This window comes from Polypterus senegalus, chromosome 7 (assembly GCF_016835505.1).
Source record: "Polypterus senegalus isolate Bchr_013 chromosome 7, ASM1683550v1, whole genome shotgun sequence".
Lineage (NCBI taxonomy): Eukaryota > Metazoa > Chordata > Cladistia > Polypteriformes > Polypteridae > Polypterus > Polypterus senegalus.
Genome location: NC_053160.1, coordinates 23560396 through 23586071, shown reverse-complemented (window position 1 = coordinate 23586071; position 25676 = coordinate 23560396). Strand labels below are relative to the sequence as shown.

The following is a 25676-nucleotide window of genomic DNA, read 5'->3' as shown; positions in this document are numbered from 1 at the left end:
TTCCAGTTTTTATAAAGCTGCAAAAAACAAATTGTGTGTTTTGTAGAAAAGGTTTCACAGGTTAAGTGTAAATAAATACAGTAAGGTCTCTGTATCTGGGGGAAGCTATACAGTAGTATGTGTCAGTACCACCTGTGATAACTGAAATCCATGAACATTAAGGTTCTCAGTTATACAATTTTAAACGTTTTTCATATAAGCAAGTCTAAGTACTGTATTTACATCAGATAAATAAAATATTTAAAGTTATGCAAAAGAGATTCACATCTGTAATTAAGGGTTTATAAGTTTACATACATATACATTTTACAAAACAAAAAAGAACAAAAATAATGTACCACACAAGCTAAATTACTTGCTGCAGAGTTTCTGATCTTTTTTTGCAAACAAACCTTTATTGAAGAGAATAAGTAAAGCACAGAAAGAAACTGGATAAACGCAATTACAAGATAATGAGATAACCCCGACCCCCCGCCATCTGTGCCCACTCACACCAGGAGTTTCTGTTCCTGTAGATCAAGAAGGATCAGTCGAGGGTATATTTCCACATTGCAAAAACACTGCGATAAGAAGTTGAGTTGAACAGAGGATTTATTTAAAGAAAATTTAAATTAAGTATTTAAAGGAAAGAAAAACATCTGCCCAATAGTTAAAAAATTTGGAGGGCTCAATATGGGTAGTTTGAAGCAATGCATTTTTAATGTAATAACAGTCACAACTAACCTCCTAATGCCACCAACCATAGTGACTCTGCACACTAAGAAATTGTGCTTACTGTAAATTATTAAACTCTGACATGCACAGAAGCTGCTTCCATGACATCTGGATTTGATCAGAAGACAATGTAAGCAAAAATCAAGAAGTGTATGGCAGGGAGGACATTCTGCACAAAAGCAGGACTAGTCAGTCACTTGTTCTCAAAGTTCAGTAACAAAGGTGGTATTATTTCTGTAGAAAAAAAAAAACAGCCAAAAGATGGTGAAATTAAATGGACCAGGGAATGAAGAGTGTCTGAAAGTGAGAATCAAAGAACAGCCGTTGAACAGGAGGAGGAGAAGGAGGAGGAGGTTGGGAGCATGCATTGATACAGCAAACCACCAAATGACACAGTCAAATGTTTAAGTAAAAAAAAAAAAAAGCATCAAAACATCATCCAAAATTTCAAAGCCAAAAATACTCCGTCCATTGTCTAATGTTCTTTCCCTGATTTCTAAATACAAAAAAGGTAATACTTGAGAAAAAAAAAAAAAAGTTGTTTCTTCAATCCAATACTTGGATGTCAGGCGTAGCACGCTGCCATCTTACATAGGGAAAGGATTTGCAATACGACACAAGACTCTCAGGTCACGTGATTGGCAATGGCCACAGCAATCATAAGTAACATGATTGGTGTCAAAAAACAACAGTTAAAATGGTGACACCCTATTGATAAAAAAAATCCACAAAAGATTCACAACAATGAATGAAAACAGTCCAAAAATGAAAATGGATTGCATCCCAGGATCCATTACAGTTAGTACTGTTTAGATTTCAGTGCTAAGAAGGACCATAACAATTAATACATCATCTTTTACTGTGAACTGGGGATGTAACAAGAACTGACACTTCAGTACCAAGTCAATACCAGAATGCTGAATACATAAGAAAAACTTGCTTTTTTACAGTTTTGGTAGAATTAGCTACCCCAAAAGTGAGTTATTACAAGTGGATACGTTGCTTTGGAAGGCAAAATAATATGTGAATAAAATTTGTGAGTAAAAATTATATATGAAAATGGCTCACAGTGCTACTGTACCACATTAACACATCTTGAAAAGAAAACAAGTAGAAGTCCTATCTGGTACAGCTTTGTGTTTGAATCAGGAAAATTTCAGTGCATGATTGCCAGAATAATGCTTATCATTTAAAAAAAAGGCAAAACACACACATGTAAGCTATAATTATTACCTCTTTTATCCCATTATGGAGACGTGAATTGTGATTGTTTAAACTAGTAGATGGTGAGATTAATCGGTTTGTAATGCCCTGTGCTATACAGCCCTGATAAAGGAACATCTTTGTATTCATTCTCAGACTGGACATCTATAGATGTCTACAGAAGCATCCATCCATTTCCTAACCATCACACGCACCCAGAATCAAGCATATAGGACTGTGGAACATGGGAGGAAACTGCGTCACTAAATATGTCATTCTTTACAAAGAAATCCCCTCAAGACTGTAACATCCCAAATTGTTGTCACACTGTAGGAATCCCTAGGGGCAACTGCTTAATTGATTTACCACTATTTTAAATTTGTTGTTACTAATAGTATTTATATATTTTATATTCTGTATTGTCCACCTGAACAATGGAGATACTTTTAATTAAAAAATCAGTAAAAGGGATTTCTGTTTTTGCCGTGGTACTGAATAGCGCTCGGTTATCCTGAAATTTCACTAATATTGGTACTGAACACAAAAATTGTTGCATTGTGACATCCCCTACTGTGAACTCTGGAAAGGACAATAAATTTACATCACACTTTAAAGCAAGTTATGACCCAAGAGCAAGACATACAAGTCCAACAAGAATGAGACAGATGATTCCTTTTCAATACATACTTCACTGTTTGCACATTCAACTTGCTTTATTAATTATCAGGTTCTATTAATTTTATTATGCCATCATTCATTGAAGACACCTTTTTATTTTTCATGGTTTGTGGCATAAATTCCTTGATATATAAATGAAGTCTCTCCCTTGCAAAACAAAGGTTATAGTTTTATGTATTTCATGATGCCTCATTAGACAATACATTCTCAAGCCACTTTCTTAATACTTGAAGATTTCGTTCCAGCCACTTAATGTTCTTCTGAATCATTTCTACAGCAACATCTGCAACAGTTAATTCTTGTCCTTGTTCTTTTAAGAATTTGAAAAACATTTTGACCTGTGAAGAAACAATAAAATACTTACATTAGCTGCAAAGTACTGGCACCCTGTCAGGGACCAATTCCTGCATTGCTCCGAGTGCTTCCAGGATAGTCTCCAGCCCCAAATACCCTGACACTGGAACCCTGAATTTGTGTATATCATTATAGCATATGTAAATCACCAGATTAATCATAATGACTGAGTTCATATAAGTCTTACCTAGAGGCAAGAAAAGTTTGTATTCAACTGTTGGATAAGATCTTACATGCTCCATAAGTAAAGCTCACAAAATAAGTTAAAAACAAAATGCTGAAATGACACCAGTTTTCTGTATCTTCCATAGTTAGGGAGTCGTCAGCATAGAGGAAGAAGAATTACGTCAATGGGAATCTGCCTATATTTCTGTCTTTGTCTACACCCACCTGTCTAGGCCTATAAAAGGTCATTCACATCACTTGCCTGGTATCTAGTGTCTGGATGGCAGTATTTATCTGAGACGTTATTACAAAGTACAACAGTTATCACTATTATGGTAGCACCAGTATGCAAACAAGTTTAAAGGAATGACGAGAAGAGGAATTGCTAAACGAGCAAGAAATCAAGATCAGGAACCTAAAGTGAGCCTCAAAACCCATTCTGTACTCAAAATCGTAATTGAGAACAAAACCAACGAGTCAGAAGTCATGAAGGCAAAAAGGAAATAATTGAAAACAAGCAAGCAAGGTTTAGATTGGAATTTGTCAAACGTGAATAACATAGTTTCATCACATTTACATTTATACTATTGCATACAGTGCATCCAGAAAGTATTCACAGTGCATCACTTTTTCCACATTTTGTTATGTTACAGCCTCATTCCAAAATGGATTAAATTCATTTTTTTCCTCAGAATTCTACACACAACACCCCATAATGACAACATGAAAAACGTTTACTTGAGGTTTTGGCAAATTTATTAAAAATAAAAAAACTGAGAAATCTCAAATACATAAGTATTCACAGCCTTTGCTCAATACTTTGTCGATGCACCTTTGGCAGCAATTACAGCCTCAAGTCTTTTTGAATATGATGTCACAAGCTTGGCACACCTATCCTTGGCCAGTTTCCCCATTCCTCTTTGCAGCACCTCTCAAGCTCCATCAGGTTGGATGGGAAGCGTCGGTGCACAGCCACTTCAAGATCTCTCCAGAGATGTTCAATTGGACTCAAGTCTGGGCTCTGGCTGGGCCACTCAAGGACATTCACAGAGTTGTCCTGAAGCCACTGCTTTGATATCTTGGCTGTGTGCTTAGGGTCGTACTGCTGAAAGATGAACCGTCGCCCCAGTCTGAGGTCAAGAGCACTCTGGAGCAGGTTTTCATCCAGGATGTGTCTGTACATTGCTGCAGTCATCTTTCCCTTTATTCTGACTAGTCTCCCAGTTCCTGCCGCTGAAAAACATCCCCACAGCATGATGCTGCCACCACCATGCTTCACTGTAGGGATGGTGCCTGGTGATGAGCGGTGCCTGGTTTCCTCCAAACGTGACACCTGGCATTCACACCAAAGAGTTCAATCTTTGTCTCATCAGACCAGAGAATTTTGTTTCTCATGGTCTGAGAGTCCTTCAGGTGCCTTTTGGCAAACTCCAGGTGGGCTGCCATGTGCCTTTTACTAAGGAGTGGCTTCTGTCTGGCCACTCTATCATACAGGCCTGATTGGTGGATTGCTGCAGAGATGGTTGTCCTTCTGGAAGGTTCTCCTCTTCCACATAGGACATCTGGAGCTCTGACAGAGTGACCATTGGGTTCTTGGTCACCTCCCTGACTAAGGCCCTTCTCCCCCGATCGCTCAGTTTAGATGGCCAGCCAGCTCTAGGAAGAGTCCTGGTGGTTTCAAACTTCTTCCACTTACGGATGATGGAGGCCACTGTGCTCATTGGGACCTTCAAAGCAGCAGAATTTTTTCTGTAACCTTCCCCAGATTTGTCTAGGTCTACAGACAATTCCTTTGACTTCATGCTTGGTTTGTGCTCTGACATGAACTGTCAACTGTGGGACCTTCTATAGACAGGTGTGTGCCTTTCCAAATCATGTCCAATCAACTGAATTTACCACAGGTGGACTCCAATTAAGCTGCAGAAACATCTCAAGGATGATCAGGGGAAACAGGATGCACCTGAGCTCAATTTTGAGCTTCATGGCAAAGGCTGTGAATACTTATGTACATGTGATTTCTCAGTTTTTTTATTTTTAATAAATTTGCAAAACCTCAAGTAAACTTTTTCATGTTGTCATTATGGGGTGTTGTGTGTAGAATTCTGAGGAAAAAAATGAATTTAATCCATTTTGGAATAAGGCTGTAACATAACAAAATGTGGAAAAAGTGATGCACTGTGAATACTTTCCGGATGCACTGTAATAGATGAAAGGTAAGCAATTTCTGGAGCACATGCTGACGTGAAATGGCTACTGCAAAACCATCCATCCATCCATCATCCAACCTGCTATATCCTAACTATAGGGTCACGGGGGTCTGCTGGAGCCAATCTCAGCCAACACAGGACACAAGGCAGGAAACAACCCCTGGGCAGGGCGGCAGCCCACTGCAGGGTATACACACACACACTAAGGACAATTTAGAATCGCCAATGCACCTAACCCGCATGTTTTTGGATTGTGGGAGGAAACCGGAGTACCCGGAGGAAAGCCATGCAGACACGAGGAGAACATGTAAACTCCATGCAGGGATGACTCGGGGAGCGAACCCGGTTCTCCTAACTGAGAGGCAGCAGTGCTACCCACTGCACCACTGCCCACATAACTGAATGATTTAAACAAAATAAATGTATTGAAACAATAAATAAATCATACAAGGACAATCAAAACATGACAATCATCGGCAATGTGCTTGTGAAAAACATGAAATCTCTGGGATAAATGGTGATTTTCCCACATGAGATGCCAACCCTCTGAAACTCCAGTAATGTTTCTTTTACACAGCTTAGTGGTCAGAGCACACAAACCTTTTTTGTAACATCACGTTAAGACTGGTGGTATGTTCCACATGACCACATACAATGTTTGCATTCATTCAACTGTTACTACACTGGGTAGAAACAGTATTAAATGAAAAGGAAATCAGGAGAAGTTGCAAAGTCAAAAGAACAAGCCAAAGGTTGAAACCGTAAATATGTGAAATAAATCAATAATCTAAGGAGATGAATCAAAGATCAAAGTCAGAATACAGAAAGGGATTTTGTAGTCAAACAGGGAGACATAATTAGATCAAAACTGAGTAGATGTTACAGTAAATGAAGCCAAAGGACAGAAAAATTCATAACTGCAATATATTATAAAAAGTAAAGAAGAACCTGGCGTCATGAATAGGTCAATACAAGACTGTGTTTGATGATAAGATCCATTTCTACCTAGGCTAGGTAATATGTTTCTGAATACTATCCAGTGAAACAAAAGCAATCATGAGATATTGCCTGTGCAATAACATGAACAAGCTGTTAGGCACTGCATAAAAGTTTTATGCTGCCAACCCTGGGACACTCCAGAAAGTTCATTGTTATGTTGAAAATGTCACAGAAATAGTGGCCACCTAGTTTTTAGAAAATATTAAACGGTCCATCACTGGTTTCTGCATTGTGCCCAGTGCTGCCAAGATGGAAGTTGCAAAGTTGACACCCCTTCATCTCAGATATTAATTCAGACTGGATGAAGAGGGCTTGAGAATGTATGAACTGTATTTACCTTTGAACAGTGCAGTTGTACTAACAGAAGAGACTTTTACACACCAGTGTTTCAGTTGAACAGGCCTGGAAGGACTGCTACACTACACCACTTTGACCAAATATAGTAGTACTAAAACAAATTGTAAACCCTTCAGAGTTTTCTGTTTCTTTGACCTAAAATGTGATCATATTTTTATGTAAGTCCTAAAACTCAATAAAGAGAACCCAATTAAACAAATAATACAAAAACATTATACTTGTTCATTTATTTATTGACGAAAATGATCCAATGTTTCATATTTGTGTGTGAAAAAGTATGTGAATCTATGCTTTCAGTAATAGGTGTGACCCCCTTGTAGTAACGTCACCTAAATGTTTCTGGTAACTGTTGATCAGCCCTGCACTTCAAATTGGAAGAATTTAAGCCCATTCCTCCTTGATGAACTGTTTTAACACTAGAATTACCAGAGCCTACGAAAAAACTCGTAAATCCGCCCCACCTTAAATCGCTTCTTAAAATCGTTCACAGCTCTCCACCAGCGTCTTTTGTCATCTAAATGTGCTGATAAAATCAGGCTGCAAGATGTCGGCTATTCCATCCCCCCACCGACTTAGAACGTGCACAAACTTCTCCCAGCTCATGCCTTGATTGATTTTCTGGGAGTGAAGTGGAGTTTTAGAGTGGAAATAATAGATTGTTATTTGGAACACACACATTTCATGTCTGTTTCGTTTCTACAGTAATCTGTGTAAACACATTGTTAAAACAGAAACATTTTTTTATATTCTAGTAGTAGATGACAAAATGTAGGCATAAACTATATAATGCATGAAGCCTGAAGTATCAAATAAATACTTTCACAAAGATACAAATCTAACAGAACAATTGTGCTTTTATTCAAAAATACGTATAACTGCAGAAACAAAAAGCCGCCTTAACATGCGACATTGACACCCGTATATTATGACTGCCTCTGTGGCCAATAGAATCAGCTGTTGCCTGGGAATCAAAAGGTCGTGAGTTTGATCCTGCACCACTCCGTTTTGAGAAGTAAACTGCTCTCAGTCTTACTATTTTAGAATAAAAACATACATTTGATTTCAGTCTGTAACAGCCGGTGTAATTTATGATACTTGTAAAGGTTAGCTTTGGTTTTTTTTTAGTCAGTTTTATTATCTCAGCCGCGTTCACAAGCCCAAACACACCCCACCCCCACATCTGACACTGCTGTTTTCACATAGACGCGCTATAACAGAGGTAAACTCAGCTCCCTTCTACATCGGAGCAAGAATGCACATACCATTGCTTGCATACTAAAGTGTCAGCAGGCACTTTTCGTGGCATTACACACATTTTTGAGCATGCCCTCTGCACACTACTTGTGACTTTAGGCTTTAGGAAGTAAGTTTTGTGATTTGTCAAGACAGTGACATGGTCCTTCCAAAATTTCTTCAGCATTCACCATTCTTTGGTAGAATGACTTGTGTATTTAGAGTCATTGTCTTGCTGCACAACCCACTTTATCTTGAGCTTCAGTTCACAAACAGAGGCCCTGACAAATTCCTGTATAATATGCTGGTACAATTCAAAATTCATAGTTCCGTCAATGATGGCAAGCCGTCCAGGTTCAGAAGCAGCAAAGCAGGCACAAAATATGATACTGCCACCAGCACGTTTCTTAGAGGATGAGGTTCTTATGCTGTAAAGAGGTGTTTATTTTTCACGAAACACCCTGGTTCTCAAGAAAATCAACGAGTTCTATTTGGACTAATCTGCTCACAGAACAGTCTTCCAATAGTCTTCTGGGTAATCCACATGGTATTAGCAAACTGTAGACAGGCAGCAATGTCGTTCTTGGAGAATTGTGGCTTTTATTTTGCAACCCTAGTGATAGACTCATGAACAATGACATTAGCCAATGGAAGAATGGCCTTTCAGTGGGTGTTTGTGACCTTCTGGAAAATTACATGCCTTGCCCTTGGAGTGATCCTTGTTGGTTTACCTATCCTGGGGAGGGTAATAATATTGTTGAATTTCCTATATTTGTAGAAGAACTGCCTGGCAATGGAGAGGGGGAGTCCAAACTCTTTAGAAATTTAGAAATAGTATTGCAACCTTTTCCAGCCTGGTGAGCATCAACATTTTTTTCAGGGGTCCTTAGAAATCTCTTTTCATTGAGGCATGACACACTTCCACACACCTGGGTGGTGACGTGGTTCTCATCTCAATGATTGAAACACCTGATTCGAAATTCCCCTTCAAATTAACTTCAAATCCTAGAGGTTCATACACAAATATGTGACATTGGATGGTTCTCTTTATTTAGTTTAAAGACTTACTGTATGTAAAAATTTGGTCACATTTTTTATGCAGAATTACAGGAAATTCACAAACCTTCTAGCACCAGTGTAATGTGTCAAATATTATTCCAATAAGGTAAACATTTTAAATGACATTTGAAATAAAATATATTAGCATAATATTTTAATGACAATTATTGCATTATAATTATGCATATTATTTCAAATAAAATAATTTTTAGCATGATATTTTCATGTAAATTATAGGATTATAATTATACACATTATTACCATTATATTTCTACTTCATTTTATCACTAAGTCAAAATATTATAATTTAAAGTTGTAGTCTGCTTTTCGTTTTCATTACTGTGATTAAGATACCATTTTATAGATGTGGTTAAAGAAAATTTAATGTCTTTTATTACATAAGATACACTATCAGCTCAGCTAAGCTTCTTAATAGCTATTCACCAAATGTTTACAGAATATCATTAAAATAGGGTTTTAAGATCTGTAAAGCTGCTTTTGACCACAATACTTGATAACTTATTTCATGCATCTACATTTTGTTCCTTATATAGATTTCATTTGTGCCCCTGTGTTTGTGTTGGAGGACCAATTGTAACATTACAGGTGGCATTTATCATACCCTGCTTACCCCATCATAATTTTAAATGCTTTTGTCATTTTTTATACTGCGTACCAAATACCAAAAACATTTTTACAGTTTTTTCACCTAAAAAGATTGAACTCCTTCATTTTTTATCAAAAGTTCATTCAACAGATTTCAGGAAAAAAGTACAGAAGATCAAGTCACAAAAGAAAGAAAATACAATATATAAGATGTGGTTTTAGTCTTGCATTTAGAAAAACAGCAAGAGGACATCAGATCATGTATAAACAAACCCATAGACTCCAGTGTAATGTGGAAAGTTCTAAAAAGCATTGTTCTGAATATTAACACATTTTATGCTTACTTAACCCAATTCATAGTTATGGGAGGCTGGAGCCTATCCTGGTACCACATGAAGACAAAAGGTGGAAACCAGTGATGGGCAGTGTGCCAGGAGGTTCTTAATATTTTTTGTTAAAAATAAAAATGTAAACAGTTTTTGAAATAATATAATAAGATGCCAATTCAAAAAATACAACTTGAAATACTTTAATGAGCACAATATATATATATATATATATATATATATAAAGACTTACATCTTCCAAATCTTTATTTGAAGAAAAATGGGCTGTAGTTCCATACAAAATACCTCTTATTGAAAATGACCCCACATCAAACCTGGAGCAAAACAAAATGGGACATTTGAGTTAATTTTTGAATACTGTATTACTGATGTCAGAACTTAAAAGATTAAGGACAGGCAATTTAGTTCAAATACCAGGCAATTTAGTTTGAGCCATCTGAAACATTAATTAGAAATAAAGGATGTGTTTTTAAGTTTCAATTTATTTTCATGTGTATACTGTACAGAAAAAGATTCTTACGTGTTATAATGCATGCATATGAGGTTTGCCTTCCGGGCTTATCTTGGGTGAGCAGTACCACTCTGGGACATGAGGGGTCAATGTCGCAAACAGTAAAATCTCCTTTTTCTCCCACAGCCCTGAGAAACTGTCTACGGAGGGAAACCGATTCCGCCCCTTCCAGTCTCTTCGCTATAAAACCAAGACATTCCCAGCATGGCTTGTCACATTCTGGAAAGAGCATACCGAGCTTGAGTGGAGCTCATGTCTGAATACCGATGCCCCCAAGAGAAGATTCAATCCTCCTGACTACTTCTTTGGTTCCATTGCTTTTGTTTTTCCTTGTTGGATGTGCCATTGAGTGTCTGTTTCAGTTCCAGGGCTTTGTAAACATTAAAAGGGGCGACCAGGATTGTGGCCCATATGGTATGAGAGGTCTGCGGGATGTTGGCATCTTTTAAATAAATAACTGACACACTTGTGCTGGGGAGTAGAGCAGATGTAGGCGATCTGCAGAAAAGACGTCTCATCTCTGGGGTGGTGTGAGGAAGTCAGTAGACCATGAGTTGCCTTGTTCACATGTACAGCTGGTCTGATTTTCTCATTATCATCCCAGGGTGGTGTTGTGGTGTGAAATTTTGCATACAAGTTGATAAATATTATGTATGTCTTTATTTGTAAGGTAGGTGTGAAGGTATTCTGTCCCCCATTGGTCTGAAATATGGCTTTTTGGAATTGGCTTGTATCAGAAGCCTTTAAGTACCTTGACACCATATTGGCTGTAGGGGTTGGACAGAAAATCTATAAATGTACTTGTTTTACCCCTCTCTCTCTCTCTATTCTCTCTCTTACAAACATCTCGTGAAAGACCATTTCACACACCATGAACTGAAAAGGACAACACAATGAACAGCACAGCTCAGCAGCCATATTGAGACAGGCATGCGGCCTGTTCTGAAGAAAGCTGACAAAAAATGAGGACTTAACTAGATACATTTTAAGTAACAAGTCTGTGTGCTCCCTGAAACTACACATAACCATTTATCAGATTGTATAGTTGCCAATATTCAAATGTACTTTGCATATTGTTATTATTTATGAATATTATCAATAATACATTATTTAAAGTGTAACTTAACTCCTGCTTGTCTTTTACTACACCTAATTACCTGATGTTATAAATGTAGAAAGGAAGGTGAGGAGAAGTTATATGATACAATACCTTATAAGCAGTGGTAAGTCTGTGAGATTTGAGACATTCTGATAATGGCTACATATTAATACTTTGTAATAGAAATGACGAAAGCAGAGTAATATATTACTCTACCAAGACAAAACAAGTGGCAATCAGGCAATTGCACCTGCAACCCTCCTTAGTGTATAAAAGGGGAGCACAAGTGTGTAGCATGAGAAACAAATGGCTTACATGTCCTTAGTTGGCTTTTTCACTAAAAAAACACCAAATACCTGTGTCATCTACAACAGTGAAAAGGTTTGATTTAGTCTTAAATCGTAGGAGTGGAGCCTTTCCATGTCAGAATTGATAGCCAATGAGCACTCACCCAGAAGTAAAATGAATGCAATGCACCCACAAGAAAAAAGGGACAGTTTATTTTGAATCTTGAAAACAAGAGAATGGCATGTCTGTCTGATGTATTGTGTTTTACTTACCAAGAAAGAATGGAAAAAAGAAAAATAAAGGGCTCATGTTGCAGTTGAACTCCCCTACCTAAAAAGCATTCAGACAGCACTGGTTATTAGAAAAATGGGAGAGCTTGCAACATTTTGAAAATGTGAACCTATGTTGGAAAGTCATCATGGATTTGTTGTCACGGCCATCACCTCCAATTCCTAGTTGTGTAACCTGACATCCTTAAGAGTCAAGGTCAGCAAATGAAGTTGATAAGTTTGATGTCACCTCCGATTAGAAGTTGTGTACTACAGTAACAGCTTAAGACGGTAAATTATATCTTTTAGCAGCAAAGTATTTACCTAATGTCAACTTCTAATGTAATTTTAAATGTTAGATTCATGATCACTTTGAATGGTATTTACAATCTTACATTATAGGACTTACTTTTCATTAATGTTTTTTTTAATTGGTCTTGTTTAATTTTTTCAGAAAGACTGGCCTTGACCCAACAAGTGACTTGTGTGTACTCCACAAAATAGCTTAAAATAACACTAAGGAATTTTAAACTTTCAAGCATTATTTATTTGGTTATCCTAAAACTTCTCACCTTTTATATTTGCTATATTTTAAGAAATAATTCTCAAGACCAAACAATGAAAAGGCTAAATTATATCTCTAAGTGGATAAAGGAAATAAATATCATTTTTACTTTTCTAGCAGCTTGTTCCAATTATTCTTCACAAACTCCCAAGCCAGATATTGTCCATCAGGATTTATGCTTATGGTGGCAACAACAGATGCAAGATCTTGTGTTTTAATCACATCTCCTTTCATGCACAATTCTAAGAGCCTAAGGGAAAAAATTAATAAACAGTACAATTAAGGCAAAGTATTACTAAAAATTTTAACTGCAAAAAAATAATTTAGATGTAATTGTACATTTATTTTCTATTAAAATTTCTTTAAGGACAAGTTATTGTTACAGGTTGACAAATGTGCAAGGCAAAACCACAGAAACTTATAAATGCATGGATGAAACTTTAGTGTGCCCAACAATTCTGAGACAAAATGCTGAGCAGCATGGCATTTCACATATAGTATATCACTCATCCAACTATTTTTGGAACTGCTTTTTCCAGAATGAAGTTGCATTGAGTCAGAATGCAAAAAATATCAAGTACTTGTCTATCTGCAGTGGGACACTGGCTAAAGTTACAGTAAGTGATATCCAGGATTTTTGGCAATACAAAAAAATATCAGTACATACAATGGCATTAACTATATTATTTATTATAGATGGCAGGGTGGCACAGTGGTGTCTGCTGTGGCTTTATGGAGACTGTATCTTGGGTTTGAATCAGGGCTGGTGCTGTGGATCTCCACCTATCCCAAACAAGCATGTCTATGGATAAAAAAGTTTGTAGTGAATAGTGGCTGAAAAGGCTATGCCCACTGGGGTTTCTTCATTAAAATCTGCCCCCAATTTGATCCTGCCTGTGCACTTTAAACACTTTAAACATTCAGAGTTGCAGTGTTCTATTTCAACTCATATATTAGATAAATATGTTAAATAAATAGGGAGAGAGCAAAAGACTTGACACTGGCAGAAAATAAAAAAAACTACAATGGCTATTTTCCATTCAAGAGCTCAGTAAAACAAGGTAAATAAAGCTTCATTAATTTATATATCTTGCTGTCATTTTATCTATTGCATCACTACATGGCATAACAGCAGCAAACAACATTTAGAAAAGTATTGTGGTCTAAAATATAAGATACTATACCTGTTAAAATGGTGCAACTATATTCTGGTATGGAATGTTTCTTATTTTCTATTAGACAGTAAATCTAACTTTCTTTAGTTATTCATTTAGATGGGCAGCCTCATCTGTGGGTCTTCTTGAGTTGTGCGAGTGTCATAGGGTGCATTTACGAATTCAGGTATATTGAGTACCAAAATCTGCGTCTCTTTGTTATCATTGCGCTTAACAGAAGTTCAGGTAACCGTTTACTTTGAATGCATATTTTACAGTTCATCATTTTTTGTGAATGTAAGCTGAAAATTCTTTGAACATCACATTGACTCTGACTGTATAGTTACATTACTGAGCGACAGGGTCCACATATAGCCGGCGGCATTGCATTGATCACCTTTCCACTAGACCAGTTATGTCTTTGTATACGAAAGTATAATCTTGTTTAAAAGGAAGGTTTCTCTCTTGTAATAGGTTATGTTTATTTTCCAGGCACATGCCACACACTTACAGGTTTAACAGGGTTTTTTAGGAGACTTTTTTAGTCATGAAAGGTGTATTCTACGTAACCACAGGTCTGCTGACAGTCAGACAATGTTAAAAGATAGATTGCAATAATACTGTCTTTTTGCTGTAATTGTTGACAAGCTAATCAATAAAGTATTCTATCACTCACCTGACAACCACAGAGCGAAGCTTGTTTTTCCAGAATATCTAGGTGAAATATGGAACATACAAAAGGCTGATGTGACTGATAAATATATATATATAGTAAATGCCGCCCTAAAGGATGGGCAATGTAGAGCTATTCCTGGCCCAGATGGGAGGCCATAATGGATGGAAATTACATATGGAAACATTACCCGGTCTGGATGGCGCTGGCTTATTATCCTAGTCGAGGTGGAAGATCGGTGGGTGGACTGGGGAAGATTGTCTGTCAAGAGGAGTTACTTCCCCTGTAAAACAGATAGCAGTGCTCTTCTGCCATGACCTCCTGAGGGCTAACCCTTTTGGGGTCTTTGGGTGCTGCCACTCCTTGTTTGTGAGTCTTCCACAAGACCCAGAAGTGCTTCTGTCATTAGTGCTATGGCACTGGAAGTGCTCCCAGGTCCAACATAAAATAAGCCACTTGACCTTATCCAGGTAAGTTGGAGTTGGGTGGAAGTGGGACGAGGCTCGCCTGGAGGAGTTAGAGGATAGGGTAAAGAAGAAAGAAAAGGGATATTTGTGTTCATGGCACTTTTAAAGCCTTTCTGTAATGGTATGTGTGCAAATATACCATTTTATTTAAACTATGACTTGTGTGTACAGTATATAAAACCAACAGTATCAAATAAATGGTTCAAATGAATGAGGGCAAAATGGAAACAAAGGAAGCCAAGAAAATCAAATCATTATTATTTAAATATCTCATTTCATATCACACAATTAATAAACTAATACATTCCAAAAATGAAATGTGCTAACAATACCTGTGGTGACAGCAGTAAACTATATTATTTGTAGGTTGTTATCCTTTAAGCATTTACTGTATTAAATAACTGAACAGAGCTACATTTTACAATATTTATAGTTCATCTACAGAGAACATTATGACAACCAACATACCAAATGGATACAAACATTGATTAAACATGATATGGCATAAATTTAAAACAAGCATTTGGCAAGACCCAAGTTTTAAAAAATCATACAGGATATCCTCTCAGCAGTACCTAAATTTCCTTTTTTTTTAAATTCCAGCTTACGGTTTATTGGATCATTATCGAGTACAGTGAATTTCTTCTTTGCATGTGCTAATAAACATGCAATACATCACAATGATTAGTAAGTGTAACAAATTTACCTCAACAGGTCTGTCTTTCTTGTGATGCAGTAAGCCTCACCACGAAGTTAACGAGGAGTAATGAATATCTGGAGAGAGCAGCACTGCCATCAATCAGCATACAACACCAAGCGTCACATCGCTACTAGCACGAGTATAACCATTATAGAGGGAAAAAGCAGCGAATAGTACTCACATCCAAACCCCCCTCGAGGGTCTCTTCTCTTGCCCTGTTGGTTGTCTTTCACACGTGTGGAAGGTATGCTGATGTTTTAAAAGCAGTGCCAGGACTAAACACAGGGCCAGACTGAGTAGAGACTGAGCCATAAGTGGTGGTGATGTGTCTATCTTCAGGGTGGTTATTGTAGGTTTAGTTTAATGTCTTCATAGATTTCTGTTATATTTGTTGTGAAGTCAGATGGAGTGACCCTTTGATTATTTCATTTGTGTTTGCAGATCTGCGAGTATAGTGGTTTTATGATGAGTCATCCCAGTTCCCCTTGGTCTAAAGTTATGGTTGCAACTGATTAGAGGTGATTTTGGTATAGTGTCTTCCTGTATTTATTTTATCATGTCTTTCTGTATTGGTAAGGCACCGTCTACCATGGCCAGTGTTCTACTCAACCCGCGTCTTCTATGGCACAGGCTATAAATAATTAGTAGTATGATTGACAGAGTATTACTTCACTGTGATCAAGGGTTAACAATATCATGCACTTCAGCAAACACAAATGATCCTAATTCAGCTCAACTATGACTGTGAAAGTGAACAGGCCTATAAACCTATAAGGTTTTTTTTTTTTGTTTTTTTTTTTTTACAAATGTTTCTTTCTTCCTTTCCATATTGCTGGTGCTTCCCTTTTTGCTATATGGTTGTGAGACATGGGTGCAACAATCCAGTGACCTGAGAAGAAGATTGGATTCATCCAGTACTGTGTCCTTGGGCACCGCTGGTTTGACTTTGTGCATTGTGAGGGAGCGTCAGTTATGGCACTATGGCCCCCAAGGGTGACCTGGTTGGTTGGACTAGGCGGACGGGATGCCCACATAACACCTGGCTGTGGCAGACAGATGGTCATTTCCGGAGGGTGGGACTGGACCAACTATCTGCCTGGGGGGTTGCCAACCAGGATCCCGACCTGACTTGACCTTTTCATATTGTGCAGCCACATTCAAAATAGAGCAAAACATTGCAATGGCTGCACAGGGCAACAGCAGTTTTAAGTAGGATGGAATGTAGTGTGATAGTAAAATGTGATACAAATAAACAATGGCCAGGATGTGAGACAAAATCATAAGTCGAGAGTGGTAGTGACAGAGTGATATACCAGAATATTACACATACCCTAAGCCAAAATGCAAAATGTAAATCAAAGTTGAAGAACGGAAAACAACTTGTAGTTAGACAGACCTTTAAAATAATGACACTACAGTTTCAAGTTTTGAATAAATCACAAACTGGGACTGTAAAGGAGCGTATGATGTTGACTTGGACGCCTTGCCTAGTAACAGCTTGGCAAACCTGCATTAAAAACAGCAAGCAATTCTGATGCAACAAAATTGCACCTCGGAAAGATTTATTTATTTTTTTTTGCAAAAATGTTCTAAATCAAAAAAAAAAAAAAACACACATTACATTCCTTAACCTCTAAAACCCCCAAAATTATACCTCCATTATTTTTACAAACCAAGGAAAAGATTGTAAAAAATAATAAGCAACTAAAAATCAAAGCAAATTCTAAATCTTGACAAACATGATGTAAAATATTACTTTATAGATTTGCCTTTCTTCACACACTGCATAAGTATGCTTTATTTCTTTTTCATAAACCTTCAGCATTATTCATCTTTAAATTTTGGTATATAAAGGAAAACAAATGAAAAAACTTTTATTCTGCACTAAATATAACATTCTAATAGTGAATGTCAGTGAAAAACCAGATGTTTATTGCATTCTAATATGGCACAATATAAAATAAAACACTGTGTACAAGTGAATGCTATTCAAGTTTTATAGTGATTATTAGGATAACTTACTCTGTCAGCTTATCTGTATCTCTAGTGCGGGTCAATCCAGATAAGATCTTATTTTTTTCAGAGGATGACAATGAAAGTCTATATTTTTCTAGGAGGTAGTTCCAGCCATCAGGACTTTGTGCTCCAATAATGTATACTGTCCTTAGTACATCAGTAGGAATGCTGAGGGACCAAGAAAACATCATATTTGTAATTAAAACAATGCATATTTTATTAAAAGTGTCAGCAAGGTTACTTTCTTAAGGGATTTATGAGACTTATAAGAAGTAAAATTGTGGAGCATCTGAAGAACCAATGAAAATAAACTACTAAAAAGTAATCTGGCTAAGGTATTACATAGTACACCAAAATAATAGTCAAGTTCAAGTTTTAATGTATTCTTATGTGTACAAAGTAAAATGAAATTCTTACATTCTAATAACATTAGTCCAATACTATCAACATACAATGAAAACATATCATGGATTAAACACACTCATGCAGCAGTTGTCAATGTAAGTGGATGTTCAGCAGCTTTATGTTCTATCACTAAACACTGCCTGTGAATCTCATGGTGTGAGGGCCAATGTTCCTATAATATCTGTCAGAATGACAAACGGAAAAACATGACTGTGAACGATGGCTGAGGTCCTTAATGGTACTCTTTGCTTTATATGGATGGATGGATGGGCTATATATGTTCAAGACAGAAGGAAGCGGTTTTTAATGCTTGCTTGCTATGCTAGTGACATTCTGAGCTAACTGTGTCACCATTTGTAGTGCATTATAGTGGAACCTTGGTCTGCGAGCATAATTCGTTCCGGAAATGTGCTCGCAGTCCAAAGCACTCGTATATCAAAGTGAATTTCCCCATAAGAAATAATGGAAACTCAGATGATTTGTTCCACAACCCAAAACTATTCATATAAAAATGATTAATACAAAATATAAAGTAAAAATACATAAAACAAATTAACCTGCACTTTACCTTTAAAAAGAATCATGGCTGGTGTGAGTGAGTTTCTAAACTCTTGTGGGATTCCACCCAACGGGACGACATGCGGAAGAGTGTCCCAAAGCAATCGCAGTCTCCCAGTGCTGTAGCAGTTCACCGTATAAGTGTATCCAAAAAGATTGCGGACATGCTATAAGCCTGCCGTTGATGGGTGATACAAGGAACATTATAAAGATCCCGCTACAATAAATAACCGCGCTGTTGCTGTTTTAAGCTGAATAAAGCTGGTGTTGTTAAAGTACTGAGACTCAGCTTCGTGTTTTGGGGCGCAAGATGGGGACTCGCACTTCACAGCGCACACACACACACACACACACACACAGTCACAATGCTGTAGTAAACAGTATACGCTTGTACGGATGTTGACTATATGAGTGAGGCACGCAGACTCAGACGGAGAAAAGGAGACGATTGCCCACAAGAGAAGAGAGAGAGAGACGCGAGAGAGAGAGAGGCGAGCGTGCGAGCGAGCGAGATAAGGAGAGAGAGACGCACGTGAGAGAGAGAAGAACCATCAGCTCAGTTGTGATCACATTACGCTCAGCAGACAAAGTGTATCCATACTACTCGTATTGCAAGACATCGCTCGTTTATCAAGTCAAAATTCCAGCACAGTTGCAAAATTCCAAAGTACTTTTAGCTTGCTGCAGTCTGACAGCCAATTAACTTGTAGCATCACATCGCTGATGGCTATACAAATGTGAGTTCATCTGCAGTCTTGGACCATCATTTTCCCTCTGTACATCCTGTTGTGGTAAGACAAACACACATCATCATGCAGATGAGTCACTTTCTTCTGGTTGCATGCGTTCTACTGCTGTCTGAGTGGTTATTGGTTGTCAGCTCTCAAGATTAGTGTAAAGAAGGTGCCACAGCTAATGTGCACGTATTGGAGTACAAAATCCAAGTCACAGAGGGTGATATTAAGTCGTAAGTCTAAGAGCCTTGTGATCAGATACAATGGCTCAGATGTTAAATGCTTAACTGTAGTCTATAAAAAATACTCTTGGACAGTACTCCTTATTATCCAGGTGAGCCAGGATGGCATTAAGTGCAAAGGATATCTATCTTTTGTGGCCAGTTGTAACAATATGTATTAAAGGAGGTGGTCTAAACTACAAAGAATATTACATTTAATGTGTCCCTGCATCAGTGTCATAGCACATTTTAGGACATTTGAAATTAGTGCTACTGCTTCATAGTCATTCAGACGGTCCACTTTAGTTTTCTTTGGCACTAGAATAAATACTGTCTTTTCAAAGTGTGTGGGAATTATAGATTCTTTTGACAAGTTTTGAAAAATGGGGGAGAGAAAATGTGGATACAACTAGATAAGCCAAACTAGTCAAACATTCACGCATTTTTTTTTCAGAAATCACTTAATCCAAGAGTACTGTGGTGTATGAGTCCACAAGGGCTAAAGGTAGGAATAAACACTGGACAAGTGTTAACTTTAACTGCATAGTTAATTATGTTGAACTAATTAAGGCTGATAACTTTACATACTTGAAAACTGCGTTTTTGGTTGCTTCATGTGTCAAAAATTGAAGGATACAAATGAGTTTTGGTGTACTTTTTCAGACTTTCCTGTATTTTCCAATACTAGCCATAAAACGTGTTGACCATATTGACTACTAGCAAAATACCTGCGCTTCGCAGCGAAGTAGTGTGTTAAAGAAGTTATGAAAAAGAAAAGGAAACATTTTAAAAATAATGTAACATGACTGTCAATGTAATTGTTTTGTCACTGTTATGAGTGTTGCTGTCATATATATATATATATATATATATATATATATATATATATATATATATATATATATATATATATATATATATATATACACACACACACATACCTACATATATATATACATATCTACATATATATATACACATACATACATACCTACATATATATATATATATATACATATCTACATATATATTTACTGTATACTGTATAGCAAAATCCCCGCGCTTCGCAGTGACGAAGTACTGCTTTTAAATTTTTATTAAGAAGAAAAGAAAACCTTGTTAAACTGAGGGAAAATATACCAATAACTATTTGTTAAGGATCTCTTTGTATACCACGTTGTCAGTTCAGAACTCCGGTTGTAATATGACCAAGCTGTTCAAGATGCAACGTATAGTTGTCCAGGAGAAAAGCAATCTTGCCTCAAATCAATGGCAGCCTTTTGTAGGGTCTGTCCCTGAGACTTATTAATTGTCATCGCGAAGCAGAACCTTACTGGAAATTGGAGGCATTTGAATTGAAATGGGAGATCAGAGGGTATAACGGTGATGCGAGGAATACATTCAGAGTGTGGTGCTCTGCTGTTTTTTTGTGAAGCTGCCTTTACACAGCTTCTCCGCTGTTTTATAAATGAACGCCATATAAGGCCGCCCTTTCTCCTTGCTTTGCAGTTCTCTACAGTTTTATTGTTCATTTATTACGATTGTTATAGTTATTGTGTAGCTATTTGAGACTTACTTTACTGTTCAGGTACCCATTTCCTTTATTTAATCCACGGCTTCTCCACTATTTTTTGTTCGTTTATTATGATTATAGTTATTTATTGATTCCCTTCTTTAGCTGACTGCCTGCTCATATAAGGCGCTCCGCTGTTTTTTTGTGAAGCAGCCTTTACACAGCTTCTCCGCTGTTTGATTCATGGTAGTGATCACTCGTACTGCGTTCAGTCAGTTCACGTGAGCTGCTCTCTTGTGTGATGTCCATCCATCCATCCATCCTCTTCCGCTTATCCGAGGTCGGGTCGCGGGGGCAGCAGCTTAAGCAGAGGCCCAGACTTCCCTCTCCCGGCCACTTCTTCTAGCTCTTCCGGGAGAATCCCAAGGCGTTCCCAGGCCAGCCGGAGACATAGTCCCTCCAGCGTGTCCTGGGTCTTCCCCGGGGCCTCCTCCCGGTTGGACGTGCCCGGAACACCTCACCAGGGAGGCGTCCAGGAGGCATCCTGATCAGATGCCCGAGCCACCTCATCTGACTCCTCTCGATGCGGAGGAGCAGTGGCTCTACTCTGAGCCCCTCCCGGATGACTGAGCTTCTCACCCTATCTTTAAGGGAAAGCCCAGACACCCTGCGGAGGAAACTCATTTCAGCCGCTTGTATTTGCGATCTCATTCTTTCGGTCACTACCCATAGCTCATGACCATAGGTGAGGGTAGGAGCGTAGATCGACTGGTAAATTGAGAGCTTTGCCTTACGGCTCAGCTCCTTTTTCACCACGACAGACCGATGCAGAGCCCGCATCACTGCGGACGCTGCACCGATCCGCCTGTCGATCTCACGCTCCATTCTTCCCTCACTCGTGAACAAGACCCGAGATACTTGAACTCCTCCACTTGGGGCAGGATCTCTCCCCAACCCTGAGAGGGCACTCCACCCTTTTCCGGCTGAGGACCATGCTCTCGGATTTGGAGGTGCTGATTCTCATCCCAGCCGCTTCACACTCAGCTGCGAACCGATCCAGAGAGAGCTGAAGATCACGGCCTGATGAAGCAAACAGGACAACATCATCTGCAAAAAGCAGTGACCCAATCCTGAGTCCACCAAACCGGACCCCTTCAACACCCTGGCTGCGCCTAGAAATTCTGTCCATAAAAGTTATAAACAGAATCGGTGACAAAGGGCAGCCCTGGCGGAGTCCAACTCTCACTGGAAACGGGCTCGACTTACTGCCGGCAATGCGGACCAAGCTCTGACACCGGTTGTACAGAGACCGAACAGCTCTTATCAGGGGGTCCGGTACCCCATACTCCCGGAGCACCCCCCCACAGGATTCCCCGAGGGACACGGCACTTAAAAGTTTCTCGCTACAGCAATTTTAACTCCGTTACAAAGTGATCCAAAGTCTCGTTTATACCTTGTGTCTTCTCATTAAACTTGTATCTCGCGAATATGGTATTCGTCGTAGGCATGACAAACGGCTGCGGGAGCGTTTCTATAAACTTAATTTAAACTTACGGTTTACACCGTGCTTTGTTTCCGCAGTGGCTGCACTTATGAATATGCTTGTATGCATTTTTTCTTCAGCGCTCTTTGGAGCTCTTCCTTGTTTTCTTTGTACTACGTTCACAGTCAGTTCACGTGATTACATGGGAGGCGTGATGATGCGACACGCAACTCCGCCTCCCACGGCCATTGAGCTGCAGTCTATTACAGTATATGGATAAAAATAGGTTCCAGTTATGACCATTACGCGTAGAATTTCGAAATGAAACCTGCCCAACTTTTGTAAGTAAGCTGTAAGGAATGAGCCTGCCAAATTTCAGCCTTCTACCTACACGGGAAGTTGGAGAATTAGTGATGAGTCAGTGAGTGAGGGCTTTGCCTTTTATTAGTATAGATTGACAATATGCTGTTGAATTATTTTTTAACAGTAATGTACAAGTTTCCTTAATTTTAAGTTGGAAAATTGTAATCACTTGCAAATAGATTGACAGGTAGAAGCTAGTTTTATGATATATCTGTCTCTAATGTAACAAAAAAACATTCTCTTTAAGTATTTCAATTGATGGTTTAAATAAAATCTAGCTACTAACCTCGAAGAGCTGTTTGATGCCATCCAGTTATCAAAGAGTTGTTTGGCTTTTTCTATACACTGCTTATTGTGAAGCTGACATGCAAGTCGCAGGAGTTCAGTCCGAAGTTTTTTCTCTGATATTGAACCTTCATCACTCCATGTCTGCCTCTCAATGAAATCACCAAAATGCTGTAAAATAAATTTCTGAAAAAAGAATCAAAATGATTTATAAAGCTAAAATACTACATTGAAGGAAAAAATACTTATAATCTAATATTCTTAGAAGGTGTTTGTCATTTAAAAAATAGTAAACGTGTGTTTCTGAATTTTATAAAATGAATGTCCTGAAAGTTGCAACGGTGCATAAAGTACAAAGAAACGGGAGTAAACTTGTATATATAATTTCCCATAGGTGACGCAGTGGTGCAAAAGTTAGTGTTTCCAACTCACATACTTCAACTTTGCTGTCAATATATTTTGTTTATAATTTTTAACTTGTTTTTTGAAAACATTTTTATGTTGATTACACAGATATTAATGGTTTGTTTGGATCCTGAACCCATTCCTGACATTAGATTTTTGATTTGTCTTCATTTTAATATAGTTCATAATCTTTTGCATCTCAGCATTGTCTTGTTTATTTTGATTGGAGTTTTTTTGTGACAATTGTTGTCTAAATGTTGCTACGGAAACAACACCAAAAGTATGCACTCACGACATCACAGGGTTGATTGTAAAAAGGTAGTTCTTGGCACTTCTTTATTACTTGAGTTTGATGGATTGTCTCTGTAAGATTTTGTGTTTGCTTTAGTTATTGTTTTCCCGGCAATATAACTTTTTTCTAAATTTCCTTGACTAAAAATTATGACTTTATTTTTGCTTAACAAAAGAACAATCTGATTTTCTGATGAAAAGCCTTGTCCTCATTTCAAATCTTTCCTGCTGTTCTTTTTCAGAACAATCTTGGGTTTGAATCAGTGACTCCTGAAGTCAAAACATTTGTGTGTGGTTTTCCTATGTTCCAAAGATTGATGGCACCCCATCCAGATTTGGCTCCTGTCTGGTACCCAATTCTGTAACCCATTGATGGATTTTTTTTGTAATGAAATTTAAACAGTGATGAACGTGCATATCTTGCTATTTCGGATAGATGTCATCTTGAATGTTGATTTTATATGCACAGTAGCATATGATTTTTCCATTCTTTTCTTCAACTTTGTCCAACGAAGAAAAACTGTAAATTTATGAGTGTTTATAATTGTTGAGTATTTGATAATGAGATATCTTTAAATACTGTTATTTTGTGGCTGTATTGTATGACTTAATAATATGATGAGAGATCTTCGTTTTGTGTGATTTTTTTTTATAACGCTATTTGTCTGGCATGTAATCATCACTGATGCCATATCCTAATACATTGTGAAGCGCTGTCTCTCTCTCACTTCCTCATACAAGGTCTACTGATGGCTGTGTCCTTCATTGGCTGCCTTCCAACACCACCCTGATCTTACATGACTCTTTCCGTGCTGCACTACTGATCTTCTCTCTGCCACGTCCACTACTATCACGTTCTCGCTGTTGGCTCCACTGCACATTGCGAACTTGGATTAGAAGGCAACACCATCTTTCACATGTTTTCCTCTTCTCTGGGAGCTGAGCCAAGGTAGGACTCGCTGATGGGTCTTGTACCCATTCCAATGGATTTAGGCTAATAAGCTGGTTTCATAAGTGCTGCCCTTTAGTGGTTGATCCCTAGTTCTCTTTTTCTTGTCTCGCTCACATTCACTCAACCACACCTACCCTATGCACAGTTTCTCAGTATGACTCTGAACCCTTCTGATAGTGAATCTCTCTGTGTCTAAGATCCGTGTCACCCGATACCAAAATTTTCATTCTAAAAGGGCCACTGCTTAATTCTAATAAAGCATGACACCTAAACATAACCGCACACATGCACAATTTAATGCAAGGCATAAAGTAGAAGTAGAGTTTGTTCTTAATTCAAACTCTTTTACATTACAATTTGATTACAAACCTTTAGATTATTTGCAACATCTGAAATGCCCCTTCTCTCCATCATCTGGTATAAAACCTCTAGATAACCTATTCCCTGTAGAAGTGGGAGATTATCAGTCTCATTTTTCAAATATAGCAGCAAATCAAGACCATGGTGAAGAGAAACTTTACCAACACTGAAAAGAAATAAGAAATTAGTTTGATTAAATGGTTAGGGAAAAAATATGTACATTAAATTTTTTTGTAATTTTGTAAAATTCTAAACTTTCTGTGTGTCTTAATGATGTTTCTTTACTGTTTGTCCATGAAGATTATACTTTTAATTAGCCATTGTTCATTTTGTTTAGCTTTTATACCATTCAAACAAAATAAAAGGGTAACATTTCTAGGTGCAGTAGACAAGCAAATTTGATACATAAAATCATTACCTTTGAGGAACTAATACACCGACA

At 37.8% G+C, this 25676-nt stretch overlaps 1 protein-coding gene across 5 annotated transcripts in view; it reads right to left on the bottom strand.

Moving 5' to 3' along the window:
* Window positions 1-373: 373 nt before the first annotated feature.
* The window catches only part of LOC120532401 (endoplasmic reticulum aminopeptidase 2-like), a 70905-nt gene continuing 45602 nt past the window's right edge, over window positions 374-25676 (bottom strand). For all 5 annotated transcript variants that reach the window (XM_039758353.1, XM_039758357.1, XM_039758358.1 and 2 more), the window contains 6 exons: window positions 25244-25400; window positions 23228-23412; window positions 17671-17832; window positions 12764-12904; window positions 10155-10236; window positions 374-2933 (listed from right to left, as the gene is read on the bottom strand). In XM_039758353.1, the coding sequence (XP_039614287.1) occupies window positions 2775-2933; window positions 10155-10236; window positions 12764-12904; window positions 17671-17832; window positions 23228-23412; window positions 25244-25400 (886 nt within the window). In that variant the 3' untranslated portion in view covers window positions 374-2774. The remainder of the gene's footprint in view (window positions 2934-10154; window positions 10237-12763; window positions 12905-17670; window positions 17833-23227; window positions 23413-25243; window positions 25401-25676) is intronic.